Source organism: Sturnira hondurensis, unplaced genomic scaffold (assembly GCF_014824575.4).
Source record: "Sturnira hondurensis isolate 20B ecotype Veracruz unplaced genomic scaffold, ASM1482457v3 Scaffold0011880, whole genome shotgun sequence".
NCBI lineage: Eukaryota > Metazoa > Chordata > Mammalia > Chiroptera > Phyllostomidae > Sturnira > Sturnira hondurensis.
In genome coordinates this window covers 1,386,181-1,412,940 of record NW_028084511.1, presented here as the reverse complement: position 1 = coordinate 1,412,940, position 26,760 = coordinate 1,386,181, and the positions used below count along the sequence as shown (strand labels likewise).

General features: G+C 50.7%; 1 protein-coding gene across 1 annotated transcript; it reads left to right on the top strand.

Moving 5' to 3' along the window:
* The first annotated feature begins 152 nt into the window (after window positions 1–152).
* On the top strand, window positions 153–26,760 carry DDB1 (damage specific DNA binding protein 1). The gene is made up of 27 exons (XM_037060515.1): window positions 153–366; window positions 1,527–1,675; window positions 2,646–2,762; window positions 3,116–3,337; window positions 5,154–5,268; window positions 6,211–6,308; window positions 7,015–7,173; window positions 7,771–7,854; window positions 8,406–8,522; window positions 9,112–9,214; window positions 12,466–12,541; window positions 12,648–12,756; window positions 15,583–15,761; window positions 15,858–16,021; window positions 16,097–16,204; window positions 16,355–16,562; window positions 17,248–17,343; window positions 17,448–17,559; window positions 18,527–18,650; window positions 18,924–19,088; window positions 19,764–19,858; window positions 23,001–23,171; window positions 23,560–23,669; window positions 23,866–24,035; window positions 24,228–24,330; window positions 25,328–25,451; window positions 26,011–26,760. The coding sequence occupies exons 1-27, from the start codon at window positions 306–308 to the stop codon at window positions 26,092–26,094; spliced, it is 3,423 nt and encodes a 1,140-aa protein (XP_036916410.1). The 5' UTR covers window positions 153–305; the 3' UTR covers window positions 26,095–26,760.

The window sequence follows — 26,760 nt, the reverse complement described above, 5'->3', positions numbered from 1 at the left end:
CCACAGGGACTCACAACAAGCGGCCACATCCGGGTACCCCGGCTCTGGCGGTAAGCGATGGGGCGGGGCCTCAGGGGGTGGGGCCTCATTTGATTGGCCGCCTGGAGATCCGTGAGTCCTCCAAGAGGCCAGGTGAGGCCATCCCGTGATGCTCCGCGCTCCGGTCGCTCTGGCCTGCAACGTGTCTGCGGGGCGGAGGCAGCGGCCGCGGAGTTCGCCGCGCGGGCAGGGCTGCCTGTGTTTTTGCTGGTGTCCATCTCTCTGTCGTTGCTCTCGAGTCTCTCCAGGCCACTCCAGATCTCGACATGTCGTACAACTACGTGGTAACGGCACAGAAGCCCACCGCCGTGAACGGCTGCGTGACCGGTGAGTTTGCCCGGGCCGGAGACCCCGGCAAGGGAGGGATCTGGGGAGACCCCGAGGCCTAGGGAGGCCCGCGGCCCTTGGGGCAGTCGGGCGGGCCCAGGCCCGGGCCCGGGGAATGGAAGGGACCGGAGGCCAAGGATCTTGTCCTAGTTCACCACTTCAAAGAAGTTGTCTCTACATGCGCCTTTTGGGGTTTAAAACCTCCTTTGAGGATCCCCGTAAGTTTTGGGAGGTCACTTGGCCTCGAGGATAGGGACGGGCCCAGTGGGACAGAGAGCGAAGTGTGATTTGGTTGTGCTGTGTTGCTTGGGCCTCCACATTGGCGTCGTGTGGTCAGGGTAAGGGGCGGTGGTGATGGCGATTTGGGGGTCAGAATTTTCTTGTGGGAGAGCCTGGCGGGTGGAGGGATGTGAGTAATGCCCGCAGTCACTCGGAGCGGGGCTGGAGTCCTCTTTGCCTGGGGCTGTTTACACCAGGGAGCGGCTGGAAAGGAAGATTAGGGTGGCCCTGCCTAGTGCTGTTTTTGCCTTGACTGTGGAAAGATTGTTAAGGGGACAGATGTCCAGAATCCGGGAATAATCATCTTGAACCAGGTTTTCAGCAACATTAGGATGACGTCAAACCTGTGTATTTCTGTAAATACTAGTTATGATTACAGAACAAAACAGTTGTCAGTTTGAAGTGCAGAGAGAATGTGGGCAAGGGTTTTTTCGGTAGACTACTGGGGGTGGGGCAAGCAGTCCGGACAAAGCAGTGTTTTGATATAAAGCTCTGAGAATTTTCTTCATTCAGCGTGGTCTTTGTGGTGTAGATTTTTGTGGAAAGGTAGATGAGGACCAAGTAGAGATAAAGACTTGCTCACCATTGCTTAGTTAGAGGATAAGTGTGCCCCTGCAAAAGGAAAAGGAAAATTTGAGGGCACAGAGCCATCTGAAGGGTTTCACAGTCATTGCCAGGTGAAGGACATGCTGCTCGTAAGCTGGTCCAGTTTTCTTAGTATGATTAGAGAAGTAGCTTTCATGAGTGTCTGAAGTGAGACTCTTTGAGGTGCTGGATTTGGTGAGAATGGAGGGAGCTGGAGAAGAATATGAATTAAGTGAGAGTTCCTGATATTTTAGAAACTGCTCTGGCTTCCAAAGTTAGAGTATCTGTTCTTTCAGGACACTTTACTTCGGCTGAAGACTTAAACCTGCTGATTGCCAAAAACACGAGATTAGAGATCTATGTGGTCACAGCCGAGGGGCTCCGGCCTGTTAAAGAGGTGGGCATGTACGGGAAGATCGCTGTCATGGAGCTCTTCAGGCCCAAGGTAAGACGCCCTCCGGGTTGAGTCCAACAACAAAGTTGTTTTTGTGTGTGTGTGTTGTTTTTTTTTTAGAGAAGGCGGGGTGAGGCTTAGGAGACAAACAACCCATTTTGAATGGTAGACGTCAATTTATATTCTTCTTGAACAAGCTTCCTATAAGTGGAAAAAATTGATCAAGTTGACTTCTTTAAAAAAGGAGAAATTAAAGCAGTTTGAAATGTGGGTCATCGGGGCAACTGGGAGCGTTGGCTGTAGAGTACGGCAGTCCTAGCTTCGTTCTCATTAATTCTAACTTTGGCACTGAATCTTTCAAAGCCTTACTTCCCTATCTGCAAAATGGGGATAACAGTATCCAATTTCCTGAGTTGTTGTTTAGTAGCACAGGGCCTAGGACATAGCAAGTGTTCATTGTTATATTAACACTTATCATCATCATTATTATTATTCAGATGTTTTCATTCAACTAGCCGCCACTTGGCTTCATTATGTCTTAACCGAATCTGACAAAGCAATGGGTTCAACATTTTGATTTTAACCCTTAGAACAGAATACATTGGGGGGGGGGGTCTGTGTTAATAAGTAAGACTTTGTAGACCCATTTTAGCTTTATTATTATTCACATTTTTTCCTCTTTCTCCAAATACTTGGAGAAGATTAGGAGTCATTACATTCAGCTCTCAGAATTTGGGTGGAATGGCTGAGATTAGCTTGATATGGAAATCGGTGAAGATACTGTTATGTAGAGCAGAGAGATGTGGACTAGATGTTTACCAGCTTCAGTTCTGGCCTTTTGCACACACCCTCAGAATGTGTGTGTGTGTGCGCTTACGTCTGTAGTGTACTCACTGGATTTTCTCTTCAGGGAGGACAAAAAGTTCTTAAATGTGCTTGCTTCAAGAATGATGCTTAAAGGCTGGATGGGGACTCCTGTTTTAAAAGAACCTTTTTTTGATAGCATAATGTTGGTTTCTAGGGGGAGAGCAAGGACCTCCTGTTTATCCTGACAGCTAAGTACAATGCCTGCATCCTGGAGTATAAGCAGAGTGGTGAGAGCATTGACATCATAACTCGAGCCCATGGCAATGTGCAGGTGAGGTGGCTGCTTCAGGCTGATGAGAGTTTTCCAAGGAGGGCTGTCATGATTTGATGAAGAAAATTGAAGTACTGGGGACGGCTTTTTTTATATGATCAGAGAACCAAGGAGAAAACACTAAGGCTTTGAGCTGTGAAGAAAGGACTTCTGTAGTTTACTCAGAGTCCAAGGGACAGGGTAAACAATTCATGGAGTTCAGTGTTTTGCAGAAACACGCACACTGACTTTTGGGCTTCCTGGTATGTCACACAGATGCTACCGCTCCTAAAATCGTTCTGGGAAAGTGGTGCCTAGTGTCCTCTGGGCTCTGGGTATTGAGGTTCTTTCCTAACCCCAGTTTTGCTTCTCAGGACCGAATTGGCCGCCCCTCTGAGACTGGCATTATTGGCATCATTGATCCCGAGTGCCGGATGATTGGCCTGCGACTCTATGATGGCCTTTTCAAGGTCATCCCACTAGACCGAGACAATAAAGAGCTCAAGGCTTTTAACATCCGCCTGGAGGAGCTGCATGTCATCGATGTCAAGTTTCTATATGGTTGCCAAGCACCTACCATCTGTTTTGTCTACCAGGTACCGGACTGGGAGGAAAGAGGGAGAAGCTGTGTGGTTTGGCAGAGTAGGAGCTCACTTTGGCTACTAGTAGGGTAGGTGGACGTGGTTAATGTGTTTGTCCTGAAATACTGTTGAACAGCATGATTAATATGGTCAGGTTTTGGCTGTGTCTTGAGTGCAGTGGCACTTACTGTGGAGGCTGGGAGCTCTCTGAGGCTTATAGCAGGTTTTCATTGTGAGATTACACCCTGTTTATGGGCCTTGGAGATTTTGTAGGGTGACCTGGTTTATTTTTTCTTCGTTTCTTACTGGCATGCTAAGGGATTAGTAAAGCTTGGCTGTAGAGAAATGATCCAAAAGTTACTTTTACAAGCAAAGAGGGAAATGTCTTGATGATGCATTTATGTCTTCTAAGAAGAGGTTGGCATTTTATTTAGCATTCACTTTCTGGTGACTTGCTGGCTCTTGACTTCTATTTTAGTCTGTGCCTAAAACTTTAGCAGAGCTGATCGTGGGCAGCTGTTCTCTGGGCCAGGGGGTGCGGGGGCAGGGCGGCAGAGCACTAGATGAACATGCCTGTGTCTTGGTAAAATCTCAGCCTTTTAACCAAGGGCCATACAGCAGGAGGTCATTCCGCTAGCATGTTGCTGTGCAAACGGCAGATTACGAGCCCATGTGGTCTGTGTGGGTATGAAAACACCGAGAGCTGTGTTATGTATTGGAAATACACTGATGCATAACTGTTTGTAGATTTCTTAGTGTCACTAGAGTTGTTACGGTTCTGGGGCTGGTTAGAAAAAGTTCAGTTGAGTAAGGTTGAAACTATTTTGGGACATCTTTTTAAAAACTGTTTTTACAGTACTTTAATTATCAGAGTTGAAATAAAATCAGAATTTCTCTCTCCAGTTTTGTAAATATCGGGGCATTGGAACGTTGCTGCTGGTTAACGGGACTCTGCCAGTTTGCAGCCTTGGGTGTGCCAGTGTGAACGGTCTTCTCATTTTCGTAGGTCTCGGGAGGCCCGAATCCAAACTCTTTGTGAAGTTGAGAGTTACCCCATTATTGATGGGAAAGTGGAATTTTCATCAACTAAAAATTACTTCATCTGTTTTTGTGTCCAAGATTTCATTTGACTGGTGTTTACGACATGAAAGGCAGTTATGCTGATAGTTTCAGGAGCTGTAGCAGTCACTGAGGTGTGGTCCCCGCACTGGAAAACATTGCTGAATTCCTTTCATAACTTCCCAGACCCTGGTCTGGCCTTTGCGCGGCTGTCCCCCGCTGTCAGGATGCAGCCTCCTCCCGGCCGGTTCTGTTGGCTCACAAGGAGGGCAGCTCCAGGACCCGGCAGCTGGGACTCGGAAGGAGGAGGGGGGGGTGGGGCTGGCTGACCTCAGAGGAGCACTGTGTTGTCTCCTTGCCATCTCATCAGAATGCCTTTAAGAATTTATCACACAGATTTTTAAGAATTTAGGTGCAGATAGCTTCTTAGTGTCTTTTCTGTTTAGTTATTTTGTAAGTTCCTTGTGGCCAGGGAATATGGAATATGTACTTTTCACACACACACACATGCACAGATTTACATGTTTACCTTGTATCTTACAGTGGTTGGTTCAGTGTGATGTTTCCTTCTCTTTAATTCTTAAACCTTTATTGGTTGGTTGAACTGTAGGTGACAGTAGGCCTCAGTGAGTCTACCCAGGCGGTCACAGGCACAGTCACAGGATAGGAAGGTGGTATGACAGGATCGTGAGATGCTGGGTGTTGGTCACCAGTCGCCTCCAGGGCCCCTCTCCTTCCCTAAAGGCCAATCCTTCCATCTTTTCCCACTTAGGACCCTCAGGGGCGGCACGTGAAAACCTATGAGGTGTCTCTCCGAGAGAAGGAATTCAATAAGGGCCCTTGGAAACAGGAAAACGTAGAAGCTGAAGCTTCCATGGTGATTGCAGGTCAGTTGGGGGTTTCAGGAAGTTTGCTTCCACCTCAGGTCGTGGCCAGGTCCCTGTTTTTCTCCCCTGCTCCCTGTTCTGCCCCCTCCTCTCAGTGCTCCAGCGCCGTCACACATGTGCACCGTCACACACGTGCACCGTCACACACGTGCACCGTCTCACGCACCCTGCGCCTCTTCTCCGAATGCGTTTTCCTTTGCTTCTTCCATTTCTGTTTTGGGGACTGTCTTGCTTTTTACTTTTCCACCAAAAGTATAGTTTTTCTTTACTTAGGGTTAACTGTAAAACAAATTGATTTACAGAGTAGCATATGGGAATTAGTCTCGCTATGTTATTGTTGATCACAACCTTTAAAAAACTAAAAGGAACTGGTAGAGCTTAGCTCTCCCAACTCTTTTGTTTCGTAGATGAGGAAACGGGGCCTGAGGGACTTGTCCGTGTCTGTGTCTGCATGACAGAGCCTGGCTGTGCTGCAGACCCCTTTGCCCCTTTCTGTGCTCTTGCCCCAGCCCTGTGCTCTGTGTCTCAGCCACACAGAAACTGTCAAACCCTTAAGTACAAGTCGGCTCTTCCAAGTAGCCGCCCTGATTACAGGGGAGATGGAACTGAGGAATGAGGAGAGGAGTGAAGCTTCTAGTTTGGGAGGATCTGAAGTCTAGGAGAGGCAAATGGGGAGAATGCATGTGGAAGAACACCGAGAGGCTGTGCCCTAGGAGCTCAGAAACACCAGGCATGGCGATAAAGTGTCACCAGGGCGAGGTAGTGCCTGCCTGGAATCTTAGAGATCTCAGAAGAAGGCCATCGTGTTCCATGGGCTCAGGTGTCTTTAACTATAATGACTATCCTCAAGTTTGCCTTGCGCATCTGGGTCAGCGCCCTTGCTGTCGCAGGGTCTGGCAGGTCCAAGGGCGGAGCCCTGCAACGCTGCCCTTTCTCCTGCAGTCCCAGAGCCTTTTGGAGGGGCCATCATCATCGGGCAGGAGTCCATCACCTATCACAACGGTGACAAGTACCTGGCGATTGCGCCTCCCATCATCAAGGTGAGCAGCTTTCCTGGACATTTTCTTCCTTCTGTCTTCCTCCCTTTCCCCCTGGTTTTTGCCCTGCTCCTCTCTCCTTCCCCATTTGTGAAAAGGAGATGGTGCGCAGGGTCAGCCGTGCTGCTCACTGAGTATGGGAGACACTGCATTGTCATGCGTGGTCGTGGGGAATACGAGGAGAGGTTGGCTGGTTTTGCTTGAAAAGACCTTGCTTGCCTCTGAGAGAGAGAAATGCCAAAATAGGTTTACCTTTCTGTTGACTGGGGCAACTTGAAGAAGGGAAACATTTTGTGAATTCTTTTGAACATTTTTAGGTCTCCCATCATGCAAGTACTATAGTGATAAATTATATAGACAAAGTTAGTCACAAAAATTGCAAGCCTTCAAATTTCAAGTCCTAAAAATTAAGCCTTGAGTATAAATAACACAGACAGTGGTAGCATTTATGGTCCAGCGAATGATTAGAACTGCTTTCTGTTCTTTCTATTCCTGTATTCCAGGACAATAACATGTGAATGAACATTTTAGGTATGTTGAACTCAGAAAATTGTCTTAAAATAAAAATGTCCCCGCTTTCAATCACTCATGTCATGTTCGCTGAGTGGACTTCTTGCTCAGGCAGTGGCTGAGCTTGGTAAGGGAGTGGTTTGCTCTCTGCTTGTGGAAGACACTCAACCTCCAATGACTGTGCCCTCCCTCTTGGCAGCAAAGCACAATTGTGTGTCACAATCGTGTGGACCCCAACGGTTCCCGTTACCTGCTGGGAGACATGGAGGGACGGCTCTTCATGCTGCTTTTGGAGAAGGAGGAGCAGATGGACGGCACCGTCACCCTCAAGGATCTCCGGGTAGAACTGCTCGGAGAGGTAGGGCTTGTTCCCACTCTGCTGTGTTCTCCCGGGGCCTAGCGACCCCGCGTGTGTGGTTCCCGCTGCAGCTGGGAGTTACTGTCCTGGCAGCAAATGGTAACCCGTGCCCTAGACGTTTAGATGAGTTAGATGTCAAAGAATCTCAGAGGCATCCCCTCAGTGCCTACCTAGAGCACTTGAAAAGAAAGAAACAAAAAGGAAACAGGAAGAATTACAGGTTAATCTAATGCTGATGCTCATTTCTGGGAGGAGATTCCAAAAAAAGTTCAAGAATCAGGCAGTGAATTGTAGAGGTTTCTAATTGTGTTCAGGAGACTGAAGTGGTTGGGATTAAAGTGACCCTTTGGAATAGGCACCTCAAGATAAGCGATAGGGTTTTCTGGCTGTAAAGGTGTGAAAAGGGGAGAGTCACAAGCATCGGAGACTTTGGAACCTTTTTCTGTGTGACCCGGGATTTGGAAAGGAGAGCTGCTGCAGCCATGATGGCCGCAGCCGTGCGTTCTCCCAGCGTGGGGCTGAGAGGTGGGCCGGATGGTGCCTGGGTCCCGTGAAGAGTCCCTTCTGATGCCTTTCGTGCTGTTGGCTTTCTCCTAGACCTCTATTGCTGAGTGCTTGACGTACCTGGACAATGGTGTTGTCTTTGTCGGGTCTCGCCTTGGTGACTCACAGCTGGTGAAGGTGAGGAGGCGATTTCTTCTTTGTAGCTTCTTTTTCACTGGCTTCCGTGCTGCTTCCCCAGGTATCTTTTGTGTTCAGTGCCCTCAGCATTTCTTCAGTTCACTCATGTCCCTGCTGTCAGCTGTTCAATGTCAATTGAACATTCTATCCTGACTAGCTCTTTGTCCTAAAGGTTCATTCAGCACATGTGTCAGGCAGGGTTTTGGGTGCTGCGGACAATGATGAACAAGACCCAGCTCCTGACTTCAGAAGGTCATAGTTTAACGTACGGGATCCCTTCTAAAGTAAGAAGGTGTTGGATCTGTGCAAAAACGTGCATGCAAACACTTTACATTAATTTCCACGCTGCTTCGTGAGAAATCGCTGCCTGGGGTTAGTGGGTCGCCTGTGGCACAGCCACGTTCCTCAGTCAGCAGTCCCCTCCTGGAAGCCTCCAGTGGGACACCAGAGGGCAGATCCAATAGGACCGAGAGCTTCTTCCGGGCGGAGACTCTCTCTTGGGAGGGTCTGTTAGCAGCCTTGCAGGACTAACAGGGTTTTCTTCTTTCCAGCTCAATGTTGACAGCAACGAACAAGGCTCCTATGTTGTGGCCATGGAAACCTTTACAAATCTGGGACCCATTGTGGACATGTGCGTGGTGGACCTGGAGAGGCAGGGGCAAGGGCAGGTAAGGGGTCAGCCTGGAATGGGCAGTTGCTGTGCCCGTCAGACTGTGTCCTCCTGGGTTTGCCTGTGCAGAGAGCCCTGAAGGTCGCTTTAAGAGCCTCGCTCACTAATCTCACTGGTGGACGAGTCACTGCCATTTGCTGAGTGCCTGTCCTGGTCTGCCAGGCACTTGAATTATGTTATCTGTGATTGCGTGGGCACCCTGATAGATGGGGATTCTCGGCCACTTCAGAAATGTGGAAACTTAGGCTGAGGAATATTAAGCAACTTGTCCAAGGTTACAGAACTACTAAGTGGCAAATGTGTCTGAAGCCAAGTCCTAGGATCTTTCTAGTAAACTGGGTTCCAGGGGTGGAAGCAAGGTTGCTAGGAGAAAAGGGGGAGCTGTTTGCTTTTTGGACCAGGCCTTTCTGTCTGCTCGGCGTATTTGAGGGCCTCTGGCCGTCCAGCGCTGCGAAGACTGCATGCTCACACCTAGCTCCGTAGGAAGGGTCCTCGGATTTAGGTACAACTGGTGCACTTTCTGGGCATCAGTATGATGGCCTCAGGCTGTGGAGGGGGTTATTTAGAAACCTTTTCTCTCCTTGCAGCTGGTCACTTGCTCTGGGGCTTTCAAGGAAGGTTCCTTGCGGATCATCCGGAATGGAATTGGAATCCATGAGCATGCCAGCATTGACTTACCAGGCATCAAAGGTAGCCTTTCGGTGGACACAGGATGTAGATCTTACTTCAATGACCTTGGTGTTCGACCTTGTTTTACATGTTGTGAGGGCTCTTGGGTGGGAGCTAGAGAAAAGCAGATCAGATGAAGAGTAAAGAAAGTCACAGTAGCAACAAAGTGATAGAAGCTTAAACATACTTTAGTATAAAAGTTCGTTAAAACAAAAAGAATATTGTTGACCCAAGTTGAACAATGAAATAGAGGGATGAGGAGGAAAAGAATTAGAGGTTAAGTTTAATGTTGTTTATAGGGAACTGATAGAAACCTTAAAGTAGGGGTGTCAAAGTCATTTTCACCAGGGGCCACATCAGCCTCGTGGTTGCCTTCAAAGGGCCAGATGTGATGTTAGGACCGTGTAAATGTGTAGTCCTTGTGTTGGGACTGTATATTACACAGTCCTAAAATGACATTCATCCCTTTGAAGGCAACTGCAAGGCTGACGTTGCCCCTGGTGAAAACGAGTTTGACACCCCTGCCCTAAAGAAAATGGGGACAGAGGATGTCATAGAAAGGTATAAGTAACTTGTAGAACAAAAATATAAATCTTTTTTGATTCCAGGAGAACTGGTATAATAAAGAAAAAAACCAAAGACTGCATAATGAAAAGTTTATAGTAAACATAACTCAACGTAATATGATAGAAATGGTACTGAACAGGTATGAGTACCTGTATCTTACATCAGGGACCTGATACAGTATCAGTAAATGTGAATGGGCTAAATTCGCCTATTATAAGAAAAAGATGATCAGATTGAAGCGTAAGGCAAAACCAGTTTAAAGTTGTGTAGAGGAGGTACACCTAACATAAAGTGATTCGGAATATAAAAAAGTGGAAGACGGGCACAGAGAAGAGACAGAGGTTTATGAATCAGCAAGGAAGAGGTCATAGAACTACAAAACCCAAGGGAAACTGAAAAAACTATAGACAGAATTCACTAAGGTAGAGGAATATGAAATTAATGTACCGAAATCAATAACTTTCAGTTAAGAAACATGGTTAGAGGATATAGTAGAAGAAAAGAGGCAATTTGCAATAGCAGTGAAAAGGTAGAATACCAAGGAATAAATTTAACAAGAAATGTGCAGAATCTATATGTGTGGAAAACTTTTAAAGTACTCTTGAAAGGACTAAAAGGATGGATCAAATGAGAAAGGCGTACATACCAAGTTCTTATAAATTGTTATGAAGCCGTTGTGTCTTTGACTGTTTGTGTATAATGTTTCTCAATAAAAGTACCAATAGGTTATTTTCCTTGACCTAGACAAGCCAAAGTCCCAATGAAAAAAAGAAACAAGAAAAGCCAGGAAACCTAAGAGCCATGAGACAGACTACCCTTACCAGATACTAAAACACACCAGTGAGCCTTAGTCACCACAAGTGTGGTTTTGGTGCGCAGATGGTCATGGCAGACTCAGAAGTCCAGAAATAACACAGTTGTGTGGGAATTAGTGTATGGTCGTGGTGGTCTCTAAGTTCAGTGAGGTGAAGGTGATGGGTTTCCGTGGTGATGGGCGAGATAAGGCAGGACCTGTGTTGCATATTGTGTATAGTGCTGGGATCTAAAAGGATTAGAGACTTAATGTAAAGCCTGGAGCGGTACAAATGCTCAAAGAAAAAGTTGGTGAATTCCTTTCTAATTTTGGAATGGGGAGGTCTTTTAAAGTGCGACTCAGTACAGAAACCAAAAAGGAAGATTTAAGACTTCAACATGAAAATAAAACACTTCTGCATGCCAAAACACAAAACTCTGTGAAGACAGAAGAAATGGAAACCGGTGAAAAAGTGTCATCTAGCCAAAGGCCTAATCTCCCTAACTTATAAAAGGATTTCTAGGAAGATCACCAAGTTTTCTGTTCCCAGTTTGGCAAAGGACATGAATGGACAGGTTACAGGCTTCACTTCGTATTAGGAGAAATGCAAAATAAAACGAAGTAGTGACATCATTTTTTACCAGAGGACCAAACCCAAAGGCTTGGCAACACGGTATGGCGGTGAGGCTGTGAGGACGTGAGCATGCTCGTTGGCAGTACCCACCAAAACTGCAGCTGCATTTAGTGAATTACCCTCAAACCCCAGTCTGGGCATCTCTCCCCCAGATCTTCACAAGTAGAAAACAACATGAGTGTACGACTGTTCCTTGTGACATTGTATGTTACTGCAAAACCCGCTGCAAACGTGTCCAGCAGTGGACTTACTCACAAACTAGTTACAGCCACACGATCCAACGCTGTGCGGAAGTCAGAACAGGCCGCTCTGTTCTGATAAGGGCTCGGGCACATATCAAGTGAGAAGGCGGGGTGCAGCACAGTGTGCAGTGGGCTGTTCTATGTTTGTTTGCTTGCCATACAGTGTTTACCTGTTTCCTTAAGAAAACACACTGAAGCCCTGGCTGGAGCGTTGTCCCCTAAACTGAAAGGTCTGGGTTCAGTTCCCGGTCAGGGCAGTGCCTGTGTTGTTGGTTCAGTCCCTGTTTGGGGTACGTGCGGGAAGGGGCCAGTCAATGTTTCTCTCCCTCTCGCTCTCCCTCCCTTCCCCTCTCTTTAAAATCAGTGAGCATGTCTTTGGATAAGGATTAAAAAAATAACAATAATAAAATAAACTGAATTATTAACCAGTGTTACCCTAATAAATTTAATTAAATAAAAAATACATTGGAAGGACAAACTGCAATAGAAACTACAACTATCCTTGAAGACTTACGTGAGGAATAGGTTGGAGGGATAGGTATAGGAGTAAGACTTCTGTTATAAGTTTTTTTTTTAAAAGATTTTATTTATTTGTTTTTAAGGAGAAGGGAGGGAGAAGGGAGGGAGAGAAACATCAATGTGTGGTTGCCTCTTGTGCTCCCCCCAACCAGGAACCTGGCCTGCAACCCAGGCATGTGCCCTGATTGGGAATCAAACCAGTGACCCTTTGGTTCACAGGCCAGCGCTCAATCCACTGAGCCACACCAGCCAGGGCTCTGTTATATGTTTTAAAAGTAAATTTGACCTCGGGTCATGGTGAGGTATTACCTGAAATCAAATGAAAAGCTTTCAAATACCAGGCTCAAAACAGTTTTTAGAATATCCAGCTTCTTCAGAGTCCTAATGCCAGAGGGGAACATAGTGTGTTTTTTGACTCAGGGCTGACTCCAAATTTCCTGCTCTTCCTGTGGGGTCAGGCTGGCCCTTCCTTAGATGTGTGAGTGCTATGCATTTTAATCCTTGATCTTTGTTCCAGGCCTGTGGCCACTGCGGTCTGATCCCAGCCGGGAGACCGATGACACTTTGGTGCTCTCTTTCGTGGGCCAGACGAGGTAAGACGAGTCTGGTGCCAGTGGTAGGTGCTTGTGTGAGGGTGGCGAGGGGGGAGGCGGGGCTGACTGACCTCGGCTGGCTGACCTGGGCCGCCTTCTGCTGCAGAGTTCTCATGTTGAATGGAGAGGAGGTGGAAGAAACCGAACTGATGGGTTTTGTGGACGATCAGCAGACTTTCTTCTGTGGCAACGTGGCTCATCAGCAGCTCATCCAGGTAACGGCTGAGAAGGGGGCAGGCCGCATGTCCTTGCATTTGACCTAGAGTGTAGTACAGAGCAGCACCAGATTTTAGAACAGGCCATTTTTATGGCTGTAAAAATAATAATGTTAAAGAGTTAGAAAAAAATAAGTTACTGATAACCCACTGCTCAGCAATAACAATTTCAGAGCTCTTAGCTTTGGAGGTATTGCTTTTAGCTTTGTTTCCTCTGCTATATATAGATATACACACACACTTACAGTTTATTCGTGCTTTCTTTAATAGGTGGGGCTATTATATATATGGGGGGGTACTATTTTAGCACTAATTATACCCTGTTTTCTGAGGCACACCTTTCCCCCTTATTATAACCTGGGTGCATACTTACTGGGGAAATAGAGAAACCCTGGGAGAAGAGGAACAGTGGTCACCGTGCTGCCCTCCATGTGGGCCTGCCGGCTGCACTTCCCACGCATCGCTTGGTAGAACCAGAGCTCTCACACTCTTCGGGTTCTCGTTTTAAATCTGTCTGCAGTAGGAGGTCAGATAGCCCTTTGGCACTTGTTATCCCCGAGAGCCTGATTTCTGAGCGCCCCTGGCAATGTTTTTGTGTTTGAGTGACCCCTTTGCTCTTCGGTTCCATGCCCACCTCACCTTCTGAGCGCTTCTCGGTTGCGGCCAGTGTCAGTGTTCGCCCGTGGAGAGCGGACAGCACTCGACTGACTGGGGGCGTTGAACTGTTTCCATCTTCCCGTCCTCCTGGTCCTCCTTTTAGCCAGGGGGCGGTGACTTGCTAAACAGTGGCTTCCTGACCAGGCCGTGGCTTACCAAAGGCCTTTCCTCGTTAAATATCAACTCAGCTCGGATAGGTAAGATGAACTGATACGTGCCATCGACCTGCTTTTTGTTGTGCTTCGGTGATGACATAGATTTATAAAACATGTCAATATAATTTTGTTGCCTTTACGAAAGGATTTTAAATAATTTTAATGATTTGTGCATAGTTGAGAACTTGGATATTAAAAAATCTTAGAAGTGTCATATTATTACATAGTTAACATAATCTTTTCAAGCCTTTCCAGTCCCGTAAAAATAAAGATAGGTCATTTGTTAGTACCACTGTCTTAAAGAATGCACTTTTGCTAGCTAATATAAACACTTTTTTTAGAAGGTTGGGCACTTTTTTTTAACCCTCATTTGAGGATATGTTTATTGATCTTAGAGAAAGAGGAAGTGAGAAAGAGAGAAACATCAATGTGAGAGAGAAACATCGATCATTTGCTTCTCCTGCACACCCCAGCCATCAAACCCACAACCTGGGCAGGTGCCCTGACTGGGAATCGAACCTGCAGTCTTTTGGTATATGGAGATGACACTCTTACCTACTGAGAAACCCAGCCACAGCTGTGAACACATTCCCATATGACTGTTTGTGGCTGTGTTGCAGGAGCAGTGGAGACAAATGATAATAACTGCTTAGTGCTGGCTGCATGCCAGGAGCATACACTTCTCGCCCAGCTTTTTGAGATGGGCGTTCCCATTACCTTACGGATGGTGATCGCGAGCCTGAACATTCACCTTTCTTACCCAAGGTCGTGAAGTTAGTGTGCGGTAGGCTTCAGGTCTGTCTGGCTTAAAAGTCTGTCTTTCCATTTCTATGCCTGTAAGTATTAGTCTTTGAAAGGGGTCAAGAAGAGTCATTAAGGCCTTGGCCTTGGCTGATGGGTTGCCCGTGAGATATAAGACTATAGACATCATGCTAAGGTGTGTATCAGCATTACGACCTAGGTAATTTCAAATTTTACAGATATCTGCAAAATGAAAATTTAATAAGATTATTCAAAAAGTGCTTGTTCTCAGCTCTAAATTCTGTATTTTACTGCCGTATGAAAACATGTGTTTCTGAAAGTTTTGACAGTTGTCATAAGATGTGGTTTCATGAGGAGACACCACGGCACCTGAGCCCCTTTCCCTGTGGCCCATGGCAGTGTGTTCAGCAGGAGTCGCTCATAAGTTGACTTGACGACCAAGAACTTGTTGGATGACATTTGTGTAATTAATAATGTATGAAAGGGAGAGAAATATTAATGTGTGATTGCCTCTCATGTGTCCCCGCACCCCCCACTGGGGACCTGGCTCACAACCCAGGCATGTGCCCTGACTGGGAATTGAACTGGTGACCCGTTGGTTTGCAGGCCAGCACTCAGTCCACTGAGCCACGCCAGCCAGGGCTCACTTTTACTTTTGATATGTATGCTATTAACATTGGTATGTTATAATATGCATTAAAAAAAAATCTTGGGCCCTGACTGGTGTGGCTCAAGGGATTGAGAGCTGGACTGTGAAGCAAAGGGTTTCCGGTTTGATTCCCAGTCAGGGCACATGCCTGGGTTGCAGGCCAGGTTCCCAGTGGGGGATGCGCAAGAGGGAACCACACATTGATGTTACTCTCACTTTCTCTTTCCCTTCCCCTCTCTCTAAAAATAAATAAATTTTAAAAAAAGGACTGGGATATTTTAAAGGTCTCATTTCTGGGTTGAGAAAAACTGCTGGACTGGTGAGTCACAGGGTCTCATGCGGCCAGTTCCTTCCCATAGGATGTGGTTGAGCTACCCAAGCCTTGATCAGAATGAAGGAGGCCTTTTTTTCTGGTTGTGGGTATGGAAGCTCTGAATGCCTCAAGCCAGTCTTCTTCAGGGCTTCAACTAGAAACATGGCGGGAGAGGGCAGAAGAGGACTTCACCGCTCGTTCTTAGGGCTCTCCCAGGGCGTGTGTGAGCCCTCCACCTCTCCTGCAGAGGTCCCTGCAGGTGCTCGTAGACATGGCGTTTCTTTCCCTAGATCACTTCAGCATCCGTGAGGCTGGTCTCCCAAGAACCCAAAGCCCTTGTCAGCGAGTGGAAGGAGCCGCAGGGCAAGAACATCAGCGTGGCGTCCTGCAACAGCAGCCAGGTGGTGGTGGCCGTGGGAAGGGCCCTCTACTACCTGCAGATCCACCCTCAGGAGCTCCGACAGATCAGGTGTGTGCTCCTCTCCCTGCACCGGTTCCCTCCCGTGTGCTCCGGGACTTCTCTCATCCTCGCCTTCCTTCTGCTACCATATTCGTCTTTGTTCAGCCACACAGAGATGGAACACGAGGTGGCCTGCTTGGACATCACACCATTAGGGGACAGCAGTGGGCTGTCCCCTCTCTGTGCCATTGGCCTCTGGACAGACATCTCGGCGCGGATCTTGAAGCTGCCCTCTTTTGAGTTGCTGCACAAAGAGATGCTGGGTGGAGGTGCGGATCTTTTAAGGGCCTGGGTTGGGGTCAGAGGCAGATGTGGACAAGAACCTAACACACCCTTCCCCACAGAGATCATTCCTCGCTCCATCCTGATGACCACCTTTGAGAGCAGCCACTACCTCCTTTGTGCCTTGGGGGATGGGGCACTTTTCTACTTCGGGCTCAACGTTGAGACAGGTGAGAATGGTGCTCCCCGCGTGAGGGGCTCTTTGGAAATGGCTGGAACTGCGGAGTCCTGAGCCTGCAGGTGCTGCTTCGGGACTTGGAGTAACCAGCTGTTCGTCCTGTATACCTTCCTTCCTTTTTTGAACACTCTTCTTCCTGTAGGCCTGTTGAGCGACCGCAAGAAGGTGACTCTGGGCACACAGCCCACGGTCTTGAGGACCTTCCGTTCTCTGTCCACCACCAACGTCTTCGCTTGCTCCGACCGGCCCACTGTCATCTACAGCAGCAACCACAAGCTGGTCTTCTCCAATGTCAACCTCAAGGAGGTGAACTACATGTGTCCCCTTAACTCAGACGGCTATCCTGACAGGTGGGCCTCTTTTTTTGTCTTCAGCACGAGCCACGATTGAGGGCATCGTGCAGTTTCCCCACCCCACCCCTCCAGCCTTCCTCCACTGTGAACAGCTGAGGCAGGAAGGGCGGGGCAGAGGTTCCCAGGTCTGGCCACCCATCGCAGTGTCTGGGGAACTTCTTTTAAAGTGCAGCTGTTTTGGACTCCTTCTCAGATCCTGCTGCAGCAGGTCTGCCGTTGGGCCTAGGATCTGGGTTTTCAGGAAACCTCTCGGGTGGTCCAAATGGGGAATTTAGCAACGATTGTGTGTCCCCCAGGCAGGACCCGTCAGAGTGTGGCCCCTTCCGGCAGTCCCAGCTCTGCCTGGAACCTGTTGGACATGTGAGAATCTGGGGCAGCGTCCAGCTGATTCTCAATAGTTTGAGAGTTGTGTTCTAGAGCTGCACGTGCGCGTACATTCGAAAGCTGTCAAATCTCAGACGAGGCCCTTGCAGATCAGTTAGGTAAAATCTCTGGGTGGACTCAGGCATTAGAATTTGGAAGTCTCCCCAGGGGTTTTCAGCCAGAGGGCTGAAGTTGAGAACCGCTGCCCTGGAGTAAAGTAGTGCAATTCTGCCTTGTTCTCCTCCCCTGACGGAGTTACTGCCTCGAGTTCTCCCCTCCCTCGGGACTGCTCACACTAAACCCAGACCCTTCTTTCCAGCCTGGCACTGGCCAATAACAGCACCCTCACCATTGGCACCATCGACGAGATCCAGAAGCTGCACATTCGCACCGTCCCCCTTTACGAGTCTCCCAGGTGAGGCCGGGGTCAGGAAACGGCAGCGGGCGGTGATCTGGGAGTAGGCGGAGTGGCCCCCGACTTTTTCTGAAAGGCACTGTTGTTTTGTCCTTGCTCTGCAGGAAGATCTGCTATCAGGAAGTGTCCCAGTGCTTCGGGGTCCTCTCCAGCCGTATTGAAGTCCAGGACACGAGCGGGGGCACCACTGCCCTGAGGCCCAGTGCCAGCACCCAGGTGAGGGCAGTGGACGAAGGCAGACGGCGTTAGAGCGGGGGCAGACTTTTCTGTAGGGGGTCGGAGAGTGGATGTTTCACCTTTGCACACCATTCGGTCTCAGTCACTCCTCGCTCCCGCCCTTAGGAGAGCAGCCACGAGCAGCAGGTGGCACAACTGGGGTGCCAGTGCAGTCTTCACTTTACAGAGCAGGCGGGAGCTGGGTTGGCCCCTCACTGCAGGATGCAGGAGAATTTGGGGTACTTGGGGCAGTCTGTGACTTTGCTACTCGGTAGCTTTGCCAGACAAGTGATTCCTCTTCTCTCGTCGTTAGTTTGGGTCCTTTGTGGCGTGTGCATAATTGGGGATAGCACGGCATGATCGTTAAGTGGGATTTGGCGTCTGACAGAACTGGCTTCAAGGTTTATAGCTAAATGCATGACCTTGGGAGAATCTAAATTTTAATTTTTTCATCTGCAAACGATAGCGATAAGGACGATCTGGAGTCACACATCCTGGGGATATTAGCCGATGGTCTCATTCCATGTGTTCTCTGCCTTTCTTTCTGCCAGACATCTAGGGGAGGACTCTCCCCCCAGTCTGGAGTAGAGGGTCTTTATGGTTTTTGTATGAAGCGCTCCCCTGCTGTTCCCGTTGGGAGAGGTGGAGCCTGTCACTTTCTCAGGTGTCCTGAGTTCCGTGGTAGCCTTGCTTGATTGACGTGGCATCACTGATTTAATGCTCTTAATGGCCCTCACATTCTCGTGGGGCTTGGGGCTGCTGCGCCAATTCCACACGGGGACGGACCCTTGTCCTCCGTCTCCGTGGCCTCCGGAGCCCCTGCTCTTCAGGCGGCACTTGAGCTGCCAGCATCAGGGATTTCCTCACTCAGACTCCGGGTCTGCTCCCTGACCCCGCCTGTCCAGCCCTGCTGCTCCGGACACCTGTCCCGCTCTTGCGAGGGTGATGCGAGTCCTTCTGTTCGCAGGCCCTGTCGAGCAGCGTCAGCTCCAGCAAGCTGTTCTCCAGCAGTACAGCCCCGCACGAGACCTCCTTTGGGGAGGAGGTGGAGGTGCACAACCTCCTTATCATCGACCAGCATACCTTCGAAGGTGCGCACGAGCTCTTTCTATCACTTGGTACCTCCGTTCTTTGCAAAATTTGGTGGGCCCTGTGCTAGATCATCCTCAGAGGAAAAGAAGGAGGGGTGGGGCCTCCTCAGGTCCGTGGAGGCTGGTGAGGGAGCGTCTGCAGAGGCGGGAGCAGCAGGAAGCGGTGTGCAGTCACCACCTGTCCTCGGCCTGGAGCTGAGCTGTGAGCCTCAAGTGCAAGGCTGCATGTGGATGGGGGTCATCGGCCATCACCCCTCTCCACTCTCCTTCTAGTGCTTCACGCCCACCAGTTTCTGCAGAACGAGTATGCCCTCAGCCTGGTCTCCTGCAAGTTGGGCAAAGACCCCAACACGTACTTCATCGTGGGCACAGCCATGGTGTACCCAGAGGAGGCGGAGCCCAAGCAGGGTCGTATTGTGGTGTTTCAGTATTCAGATGGTAAGTGGACACGGTCTCCAGCTTTTGAGAGATTTGAAGTTCTGGGAGAGTAAGCAGGTTGTTTTAGGTTTCGGAGCCTCAGTTAAGCGGCAGTAGAACTCGTGTTAATTGTGCGTGCGACATTGGGTTCCCTCCTCTCAGGCTGTTGGTGATCTGAATGCGCTTTGGACTAGGTGAGCAGAGGCACGCAGGGCCTAGCATACGTTTCTTCCTTTTCTACTTGTTGACAGGCAGGGGAAGGGGGAGAAGTAAATGATGGGGGGAGAATCTGGTGGCTGGACTAAGAGTGACGGATCCTGGGTTTGTTTTCCACGGGGCTGCTCAACCATTTTGGACTTCTTTCCAGCACCAAAACTTTGTGTTCCTGTCTGTGTCTCTGCTCATCTCCCCAGCCGAGCAATCTCGGATCAGAGGGCCGAGATGGACTTGGTCTCCGTCCTAGGAGACAGATGTGGTGTTTCAGGGTGGGCAGGTCTCGCACGCTGTCTGGAACCCCTGCACATCACCGTGAGGCTCACACTGCTGCCAGTGGCCAACCTCGGTGTGCACGGGCTGTGTTTTTGCTTTCAGATGAGTGGTATTGGGTAGGAGTTAGAGCCCAAGAGGGAGCCAGAGGTTTCTTTTGATTAGTGTGAGCTCATAAAGGAGACTCAAGAGTATCTTTTCCTCCCCCAGGAAAACTACAGACTGTGGCTGAAAAGGAAGTGAAAGGGGCTGTGTACTCTATGGTGGAATTTAACGGGAAGCTGCTGGCCAGCATCAATAGCACGGTGAGGCCCGTACCACTTGGTATCTGTGTATGTACCTTTGGTTGCACACCGTCGTCCACAGAGCATGTTTCCCCTGTGTTTCCTGGGTCGGTGTGTGTCTAATTGTAAGGGTGACACAGCAGTGAGGGGAGGGGTGGAGCTGGGAGTCAGGGAGGCTCGGGCTGGACCACCTCTCAGACTTGGCTCTGCGAGCCTCTGTGAGTGTCAGACCCTGAGGGCTTGTGGGGACTGAGACGGGTGAGAGCTGCAGTAGCACTTGCCCCAGGAGGCTCCCGAGCGCTGGAGCTCTTGCCCTCCTGGAGTTGAGGTGCCCCACCCGGACAGTGCTGTGAACCCTGTCGTTCAGGGGTTTTATGGAGACTTCATCACGTAGGCACGATGTCCTATTAACTCAGTGTCCAGCCCGTTTCCTCCCCAGAGGAAGGGAGAGGCTGAAGGTTACAAGCTTCTAGTCCCAACTTGGTCTTTCTGGTGACCGCCCCGCCCTGAAGCTACCCAGGAGTCAGCAGGAGTGGCCTCATTAGAACCGAAGGCTCCTTTCTATCCAGAAAAATCCAGAGACTTGGGAGCTGTCTGTAAGATGCTTCTGTTATCCATATCGCTTAGGAAATGACAAGGGAAGTGGGGGCAGAGACCAAATGTATGTCACAGTTTGGGTTTGGACGAGCTGAGTTGTGGTAGTCGTCCCAGTGGAGGTGTCGGGCAGGCAGCTGGGTGAAGGGGAAGAGAAGAGAGTAAAGGAGAAAAGGGGAATAGGGTTCGTGCAGGGAAGGCAGGGCAAGAGGGTGTCGGCTTTTCAAGTTAGGAAGTGCGGAGGCGTGTTGCCTGCTGACGGGAGCACCTGTTAGAGAAGAACTGCTGGAGCCGTGGTTTGACGGGCAAGGGGTGGGGCGGGACCTGTGCCGGGTGTGCCCTCAGGTGCTGCAGGAGTGGGTTGTGTCTGTCCTCTGTGAAGTGGCTGAGAGGAAGGGGGAGGGGGATTAGAGGGTTGAGGAGGGGGGTGGGGGTGTGAACTTGGCATCTCAGGCCCTGAAGTGTGGTGGACTAGGGAAGCGACAGCTCCTGGGAAGCCTGAGCGCCTGCTCTCAGTGAGTGGGCTTGCTGAACGGGAGGCCAGTCATCCTGGCTGGAGGGTTTCTCTCAGCCGTAGTTGGAGAGGAGAATCTCATCGAAGTCAGGTTTTGTGGGGTGAGCATGGTCCAGGGGGAGGGCAGCAAGGGAGCGGACCATCCGTAAGAGAAGTGTTGTGGCAGTGGCCTTGGAAAGGTAAAACTGAGCACAGGACATTTCTGGAGTTATTTTAATGACAGACTCCAGGGGGTGACCACAGGACAAGGTGAGCGGGAAAGAGATCAGACAAGGTTGGAGGTCAGGGTACTGGAAGGGTCCTTGGGTGAATATCGAGGTTACGTAGAGTCACGGTGTGTGTGGGAAAGAGTAATGGAATGGCCGGTGTTGGGAGTGGCCTGGCGGAGTGGACTTGGGGTGGGGTGGAAGTCTGAAAGGGCAGGCGGTCCTTCTTCCAGTGCCAGTGGTGCGAGGAGAGCAAATAGCCAGGTGCAGAGGGCCACAGGGCCCTGCGACAAGACCTACATTTCACTTGGAGTAACAAGGGACTGGCCAGAAAGCGCGTCACCCGAGACTAGTGTCAGCAGGTTCCAGAGACTCCAGCGAGGTGACTCTGGAATTGGGAGGGGTCAGATGTGAGTCTGGATTAGGAGCTGCGTACCGTCTAGTCCATTGGTGTCTTGTGGAAACATCATAGGAGCCACAGGTGTACTTTTACACTTTCTAGTAGCCACATGAATAAACTAAGAAGTAGGTAAAGTGCACTTAATAGAGCTAAAACACTATTTAACGTGTGGTCGATATGAAAACTATTAGTGCAATATCGTACTTTTCTTCATACTAAGACTTCAAGGACCAGGGTGTGTTTTGTTTACGCTTACAGCACATCTCAGTTTGGGCTAGCCACACGTCAGTGTTTTGGAGCCACGTGTGGCTAGCGGCTGCCACGTGATTAGACAGCGGAGGTCTAGAACCTGTGCAGTGTTCGGTGGCGTCTGACCTCGGTCAGGACTCTCGCCGTGGCAGATAGGAAGGCCGACAGTGGAGAGGGAGGGTGGGGTGTGTTGCCAGTGTGTGTAGAACCCTCACTCCTCCTTCACTCTTCACGGTTGGAGGGGTGGCGGTCCAGCAAGTCCGGGCTTACACAGAGGTAGGGTGTGCTAGACACCCTGGACCCTGCCGGTGGAGGTGTGGTAGCCGCTGTAAGTACTACGAATGGCTCTTGGAGGGCACCCCTGTGGAGCTCGGGTTCTTTAGACACACCTCGGGAAGTCACGGCCCAATGTATTCTGTCCGGGAGTTTGCGTAGGTGCAGAGGCCACGGGTGGGGCCACCTGGGCCTTGAAGGGTCTGCCAGGGCAGGCTTCTCCCGGGGGTGAGTGGATCTTCCTCAGATTTGTGCCAAACACCTGTTCATCTGTCCTCTGCTTTTAAAGCATCTTCATCCTTTTGGAGATGTGGCTGTGTGTAACTGAAGAGATCACCGTGGAGAAGAAACAAAATTTTATTTTGGGTGGAAGTGTTGCCACAGACTCCAGCGTGCTAGAGTCCTTTGTTACGTGACCATGTTGCCAGTGGGCTCCCCCGTTCATTTTCTCCACTCGGGCCTCATATCGAAGGTTCCAGGAGTGAACAAGTTTAAGAAGGGCTTGAACCAGCGGTGTTTTGGGGAGGCAGCCTTGGGAATTGGAGATGGGTCTTCTTTCTAGAGATACTCTGTAGGTCTGTCAGAAAACTTCAGTCGCAAGAAGGCATCATTTGTCACATCCGCAGTAGCCCTTTGGTAGGACGTGAATTACTGTCGACTTGGTGTTCCAGTACTTGTCTTTCACGCTCTCTCCCTCTGTGTAAAGGGAAACTTTGTGGTGTTGGTTTGATGTGCTCGCCCTACTTTCATGTTTCACAAATACAGTGTAAACACTGAAATGCTCATGCAAGTCCCTCATCAGACCGCTCTCGGCCCACGCACACTCCACTCGGTGACTGGCACTGCAGCGGGAGGGGTGGGCCAGGGCCACGGCCTGGTGAGAGCAAGCGCTGGGCCCTCGGGCTGAGGCAGACGTGCCCTCCCCAGGTGCGGCTCTATGAGTGGACCACGGAGAAGGAGCTTCGCACCGAGTGCAACCACTACAACAACATCATGGCGCTCTACCTGAAGACCAAGGGCGACTTTATCCTGGTGGGCGACCTCATGCGCTCTGTGCTGCTGCTCGCCTACAAGCCCATGGAGGGGAACTTTGAAGAGGTAGCGTGGGGCGGGGCGGGCTTCTCGTTCACGCCCTGCCAGTGTTCCTGTGGTGGTGAGCTCATGCCCTGCCCGTGTTCCTGTGGTGGTGAGGGGCAGAAACGTTTTCCCTGGAGCGAACCCTCTGCATTGAGTTAGGATTTTTCCAGCCCACCCACTCACCCTTCTCGTCTTAAACTCAGCAGGCTCCATTTCTCAGTCATTGCAGTCGAACGGGCTCTGTTTGCCAGGCACTGGGGGAGAAGCTCTGCAGAGGGCAACTGTTGAACCCAGGGCTGGATCTTCTCAGGGCAGGCTCTTGGCTCCTGGCCAAGAGAAGACAGGCCTGGAACTGGCTTCCCTGCACACTGCTGATTGTGTTGCTTGTTTGCACCTTGTTTGTTTGAAGATCGCTCGGGACTTTAACCCCAACTGGATGAGTGCTGTGGAGATCCTGGATGATGACAATTTCCTGGGGGCTGAGAACGCCTTCAACTTGTTTGTGTGTCAGAAGGACAGGTGAGTGGCCAGCGGGGGTGGGGGTGTGGTGGAGGGGCTGGAGCCCCGGGTCCACAGTGGGTGAGGAGCCTCTCCAGGCCAGCTCCTTCACTGTGGGGCCTGTGGGGTCATCAGGGGGGCTCGGTACACAGTGTCCACTGTGCGTGGTCCCCGTGGGGCAGGAGGTTTGGGTAGTGAGCTTGTCACTGCCTTTCAGTGCTGCCACCACTGACGAGGAGCGGCAGCACCTTCAGGAGGTCGGCCTCTTCCACCTGGGCGAGTTCGTCAATGTCTTCTGCCATGGCTCTCTGGTTATGCAGAATCTGGGCGAGACTTCCACCCCTACGCAGGGCTCAGTGCTCTTCGGCACAGTCAACGGCATGATTGGTGAGGTCCCCCTTGCTGGGTGCACTCCCATAGAGCCTCCTCCTTCAGGGCGCCATTCCAGGGGAGCCGGGCGTTGGCAGAGGAGGCCGCCGCGGGCTGTCCCTCCTGCTGCTCTGGGGGCTGCCCTTGGTGGAAAAGGCTCGTCATAGGCTCCGGAGCATCTGCAACTCACCGCTCCCTTTGCTTCTGCAGGGCTGGTGACCTCACTGTCAGAGAGCTGGTACAACCTCCTCCTGGACATGCAGAATCGACTCAATAAAGTCATCAAAAGTGTGGGCAAGATTGAGCACTCCTTATATCCTTCCCAGAGGCTTCTCCTGCCGGGCAGCATGTCCTGACACTGGCGGGGGTGCTGCGTGACGCCTGGCTGCTTCCGGAAACATCTTAACTAAGTTCCTGTGGGAAACAGACTTTTTTCTTTTTTTTAATTCACAGGGAAATTTAAACACAATAGAGTAATACAATGAATCTCCATGTACTTATCACCCAGTTTCAACTGCTTGACCTTGGAAATGTACATGATGTTACTGAACTGTCTGCCTCTGGCGTTCCCGGCGATGCCTGTCAGTCAGTTTAGATGACAACATAGGAACATCTTTCATAGATTTTGTTGGGGCAGTAGGGTCTGAGGATCTTTGCCAGAGTGGCCAGCAGAAGCTGGGAAAAGTAAAGAAGCTGAAAACTCCAGAAGCCCAGGGATCAGCCTCCCCAGAGACCCCCAGGACTCAAGTAGCATTGGAAGTGTGTTTCTTATGGGAGATTTAAAGGGCCCTCCCCGTGGGAGGGGCTCCTGCTGTGAGTCTGTGACGCTGGTCATGCTGGTACAAGGAGGGTGGCCTGGCTACAGCCAGGGAGGAGCTGGGCGAGGTGCTGGTTTTTGCTGACCGGCAGGACTTTGTCATGCCCCTGGTCTGACTAAGCGATATGGGCCCCACGTTTTGGCCTGTGAGGCCAGGGCAGAGTTAGAAGACTGGTTCTTCCCAGGCCCCGAGCCCCTTCACCCACCCGGAGCACCCGGAAACTCGGGGAGGCGTGTGGGTGTTCGTGAGTGTTCTGGGTGAATGCATGGGCTTTAAAAAGTGTTTTGAAGACTGCCCCTGTTGATAACTGTTGGAGCAGGTAATGATTGACGCATCTCAATTCCAAAACTGTCCAGAAAGCAGAGAGATGTTTAGTTGAATCTGTATCCTGTCCTCTCCCTGACTGCTTCAGTTGTGGTCCCAAGCAGAGGCAGGGGGACTGAGAACAGGGTCCTTCCAAGTAACTGCTTATTCCTTAACTCACCCGTCCACCTGGAGATCCTTTCATACCGAGCGAAAGACAGAACCAGCCACCGGCTTCATCGATGGAGACTTGATTGAGAGTTTCCTGGACATCAGCCGGCCCAAGATGCAGGAGGTTGTGGCAAACCTTCAGGTGAGCTGTGCGGTGTTCAGCTCTGGGCTGGTTCACTGCAGGGCCGGGCACGCCAGGAGACTGTCCGGACTCCAGGTGTCTCCCCTCCTCACTTCCCAGAAACCAGTGGCCCTTTTATGTGTTCTGCTGCATGGGAGGTGGCATCTGAGGGCGAGGAGAGGGAGCTGAGGCTTGGCTCCCGGGTGCCCCTCGCGTGGCTGGCACTGTATGAGCACCTTTCCCCGTGTGACCACTGTGCTTCAGCAGTGAGGGCACGTGGGGGTGTGTCCCGGCTCGCGGTAGACCCACAGAGGGAGGCGGGCCGGAACCACAGGGTGGAGAAACGTCTGCAGTGCTGGCTTTTGGGGTGTTACTCTCTGGAGACGCTGCCTGTGGGGAGCCTCCTGGGAGAGAGAAACGTGCTCCAGGTGGCCCTGCCTTCAGTCGACCTTGCTGACCTGTACCCCAAAGGAGAGGTGTGGGCTTCTGGGGAGGGCTTCCTCCCTGCTGTGGGTTCCCTTTCCCGGGGGAGCGAGAGCGCCCTCGGCCCTCACCACCTCCCCCCCTTTCCTTGCTGCAGTATGACGACGGCAGTGGGATGAAGCGAGAGGCCACGGCAGACGACCTGATCAAGGTTGTGGAAGAGCTGACTCGGATCCATTAGCCAAGGGCGGGAGTCCCTCTCCCAGATCCTCCCAGAAGGCTTTGCCTTCCTGCCTCCCCCCCCCCCCTGTCTTCTTGGCCACGGGAGACCTTTCCCTAAGCCAGCTGCCCCAGAAGCCACAGCCGCCTGTGTGGAAATGGGGATTTCTTAGAACTAAAAAACCAGCTCACTGGACACCTGGGAACGGGCCGAAGGGGAAATAATTTTCTCCCTAGATTTTTACCAGTCTCGCATGATTCCAGCCATCACCTGGGGCCACCAAGCCTTGCTTGGTGTCGCAGCTTTTCCTTCCAGGGAGGGATTTTGCAGCTCTTTGGCTGAAAGGAAGCTCTGTGTGTCACTCATGCATTGTCCTCTGCTATCTTTTTATTTAGGTTGGGGGTGTGGGGAGGTTGTGGGGAGAAGGGCGAGGGGCAGGGAGGGTTCTCTGTCTTTGAAGGAGAACTCCCTTTTACTTTCTTCTGTTGCCTCCCAGAGCGTTGGGTCTGGAGCCCTGCCCACCGGGCGTGGGCTGCCAGAGTGCAAAACCTGGGGGTGGTGGATGACCCCCAAGCTGCAGCCTGTTTGTCTCTGGGGAACTGCCTCCTTCAGAGAGGAGGTGGGTGGGCGTGAGTGGGTGGTTAGTTTCCGAGTTTTACCAAATAAAAGTAGAGTCTAAAGAAGAAA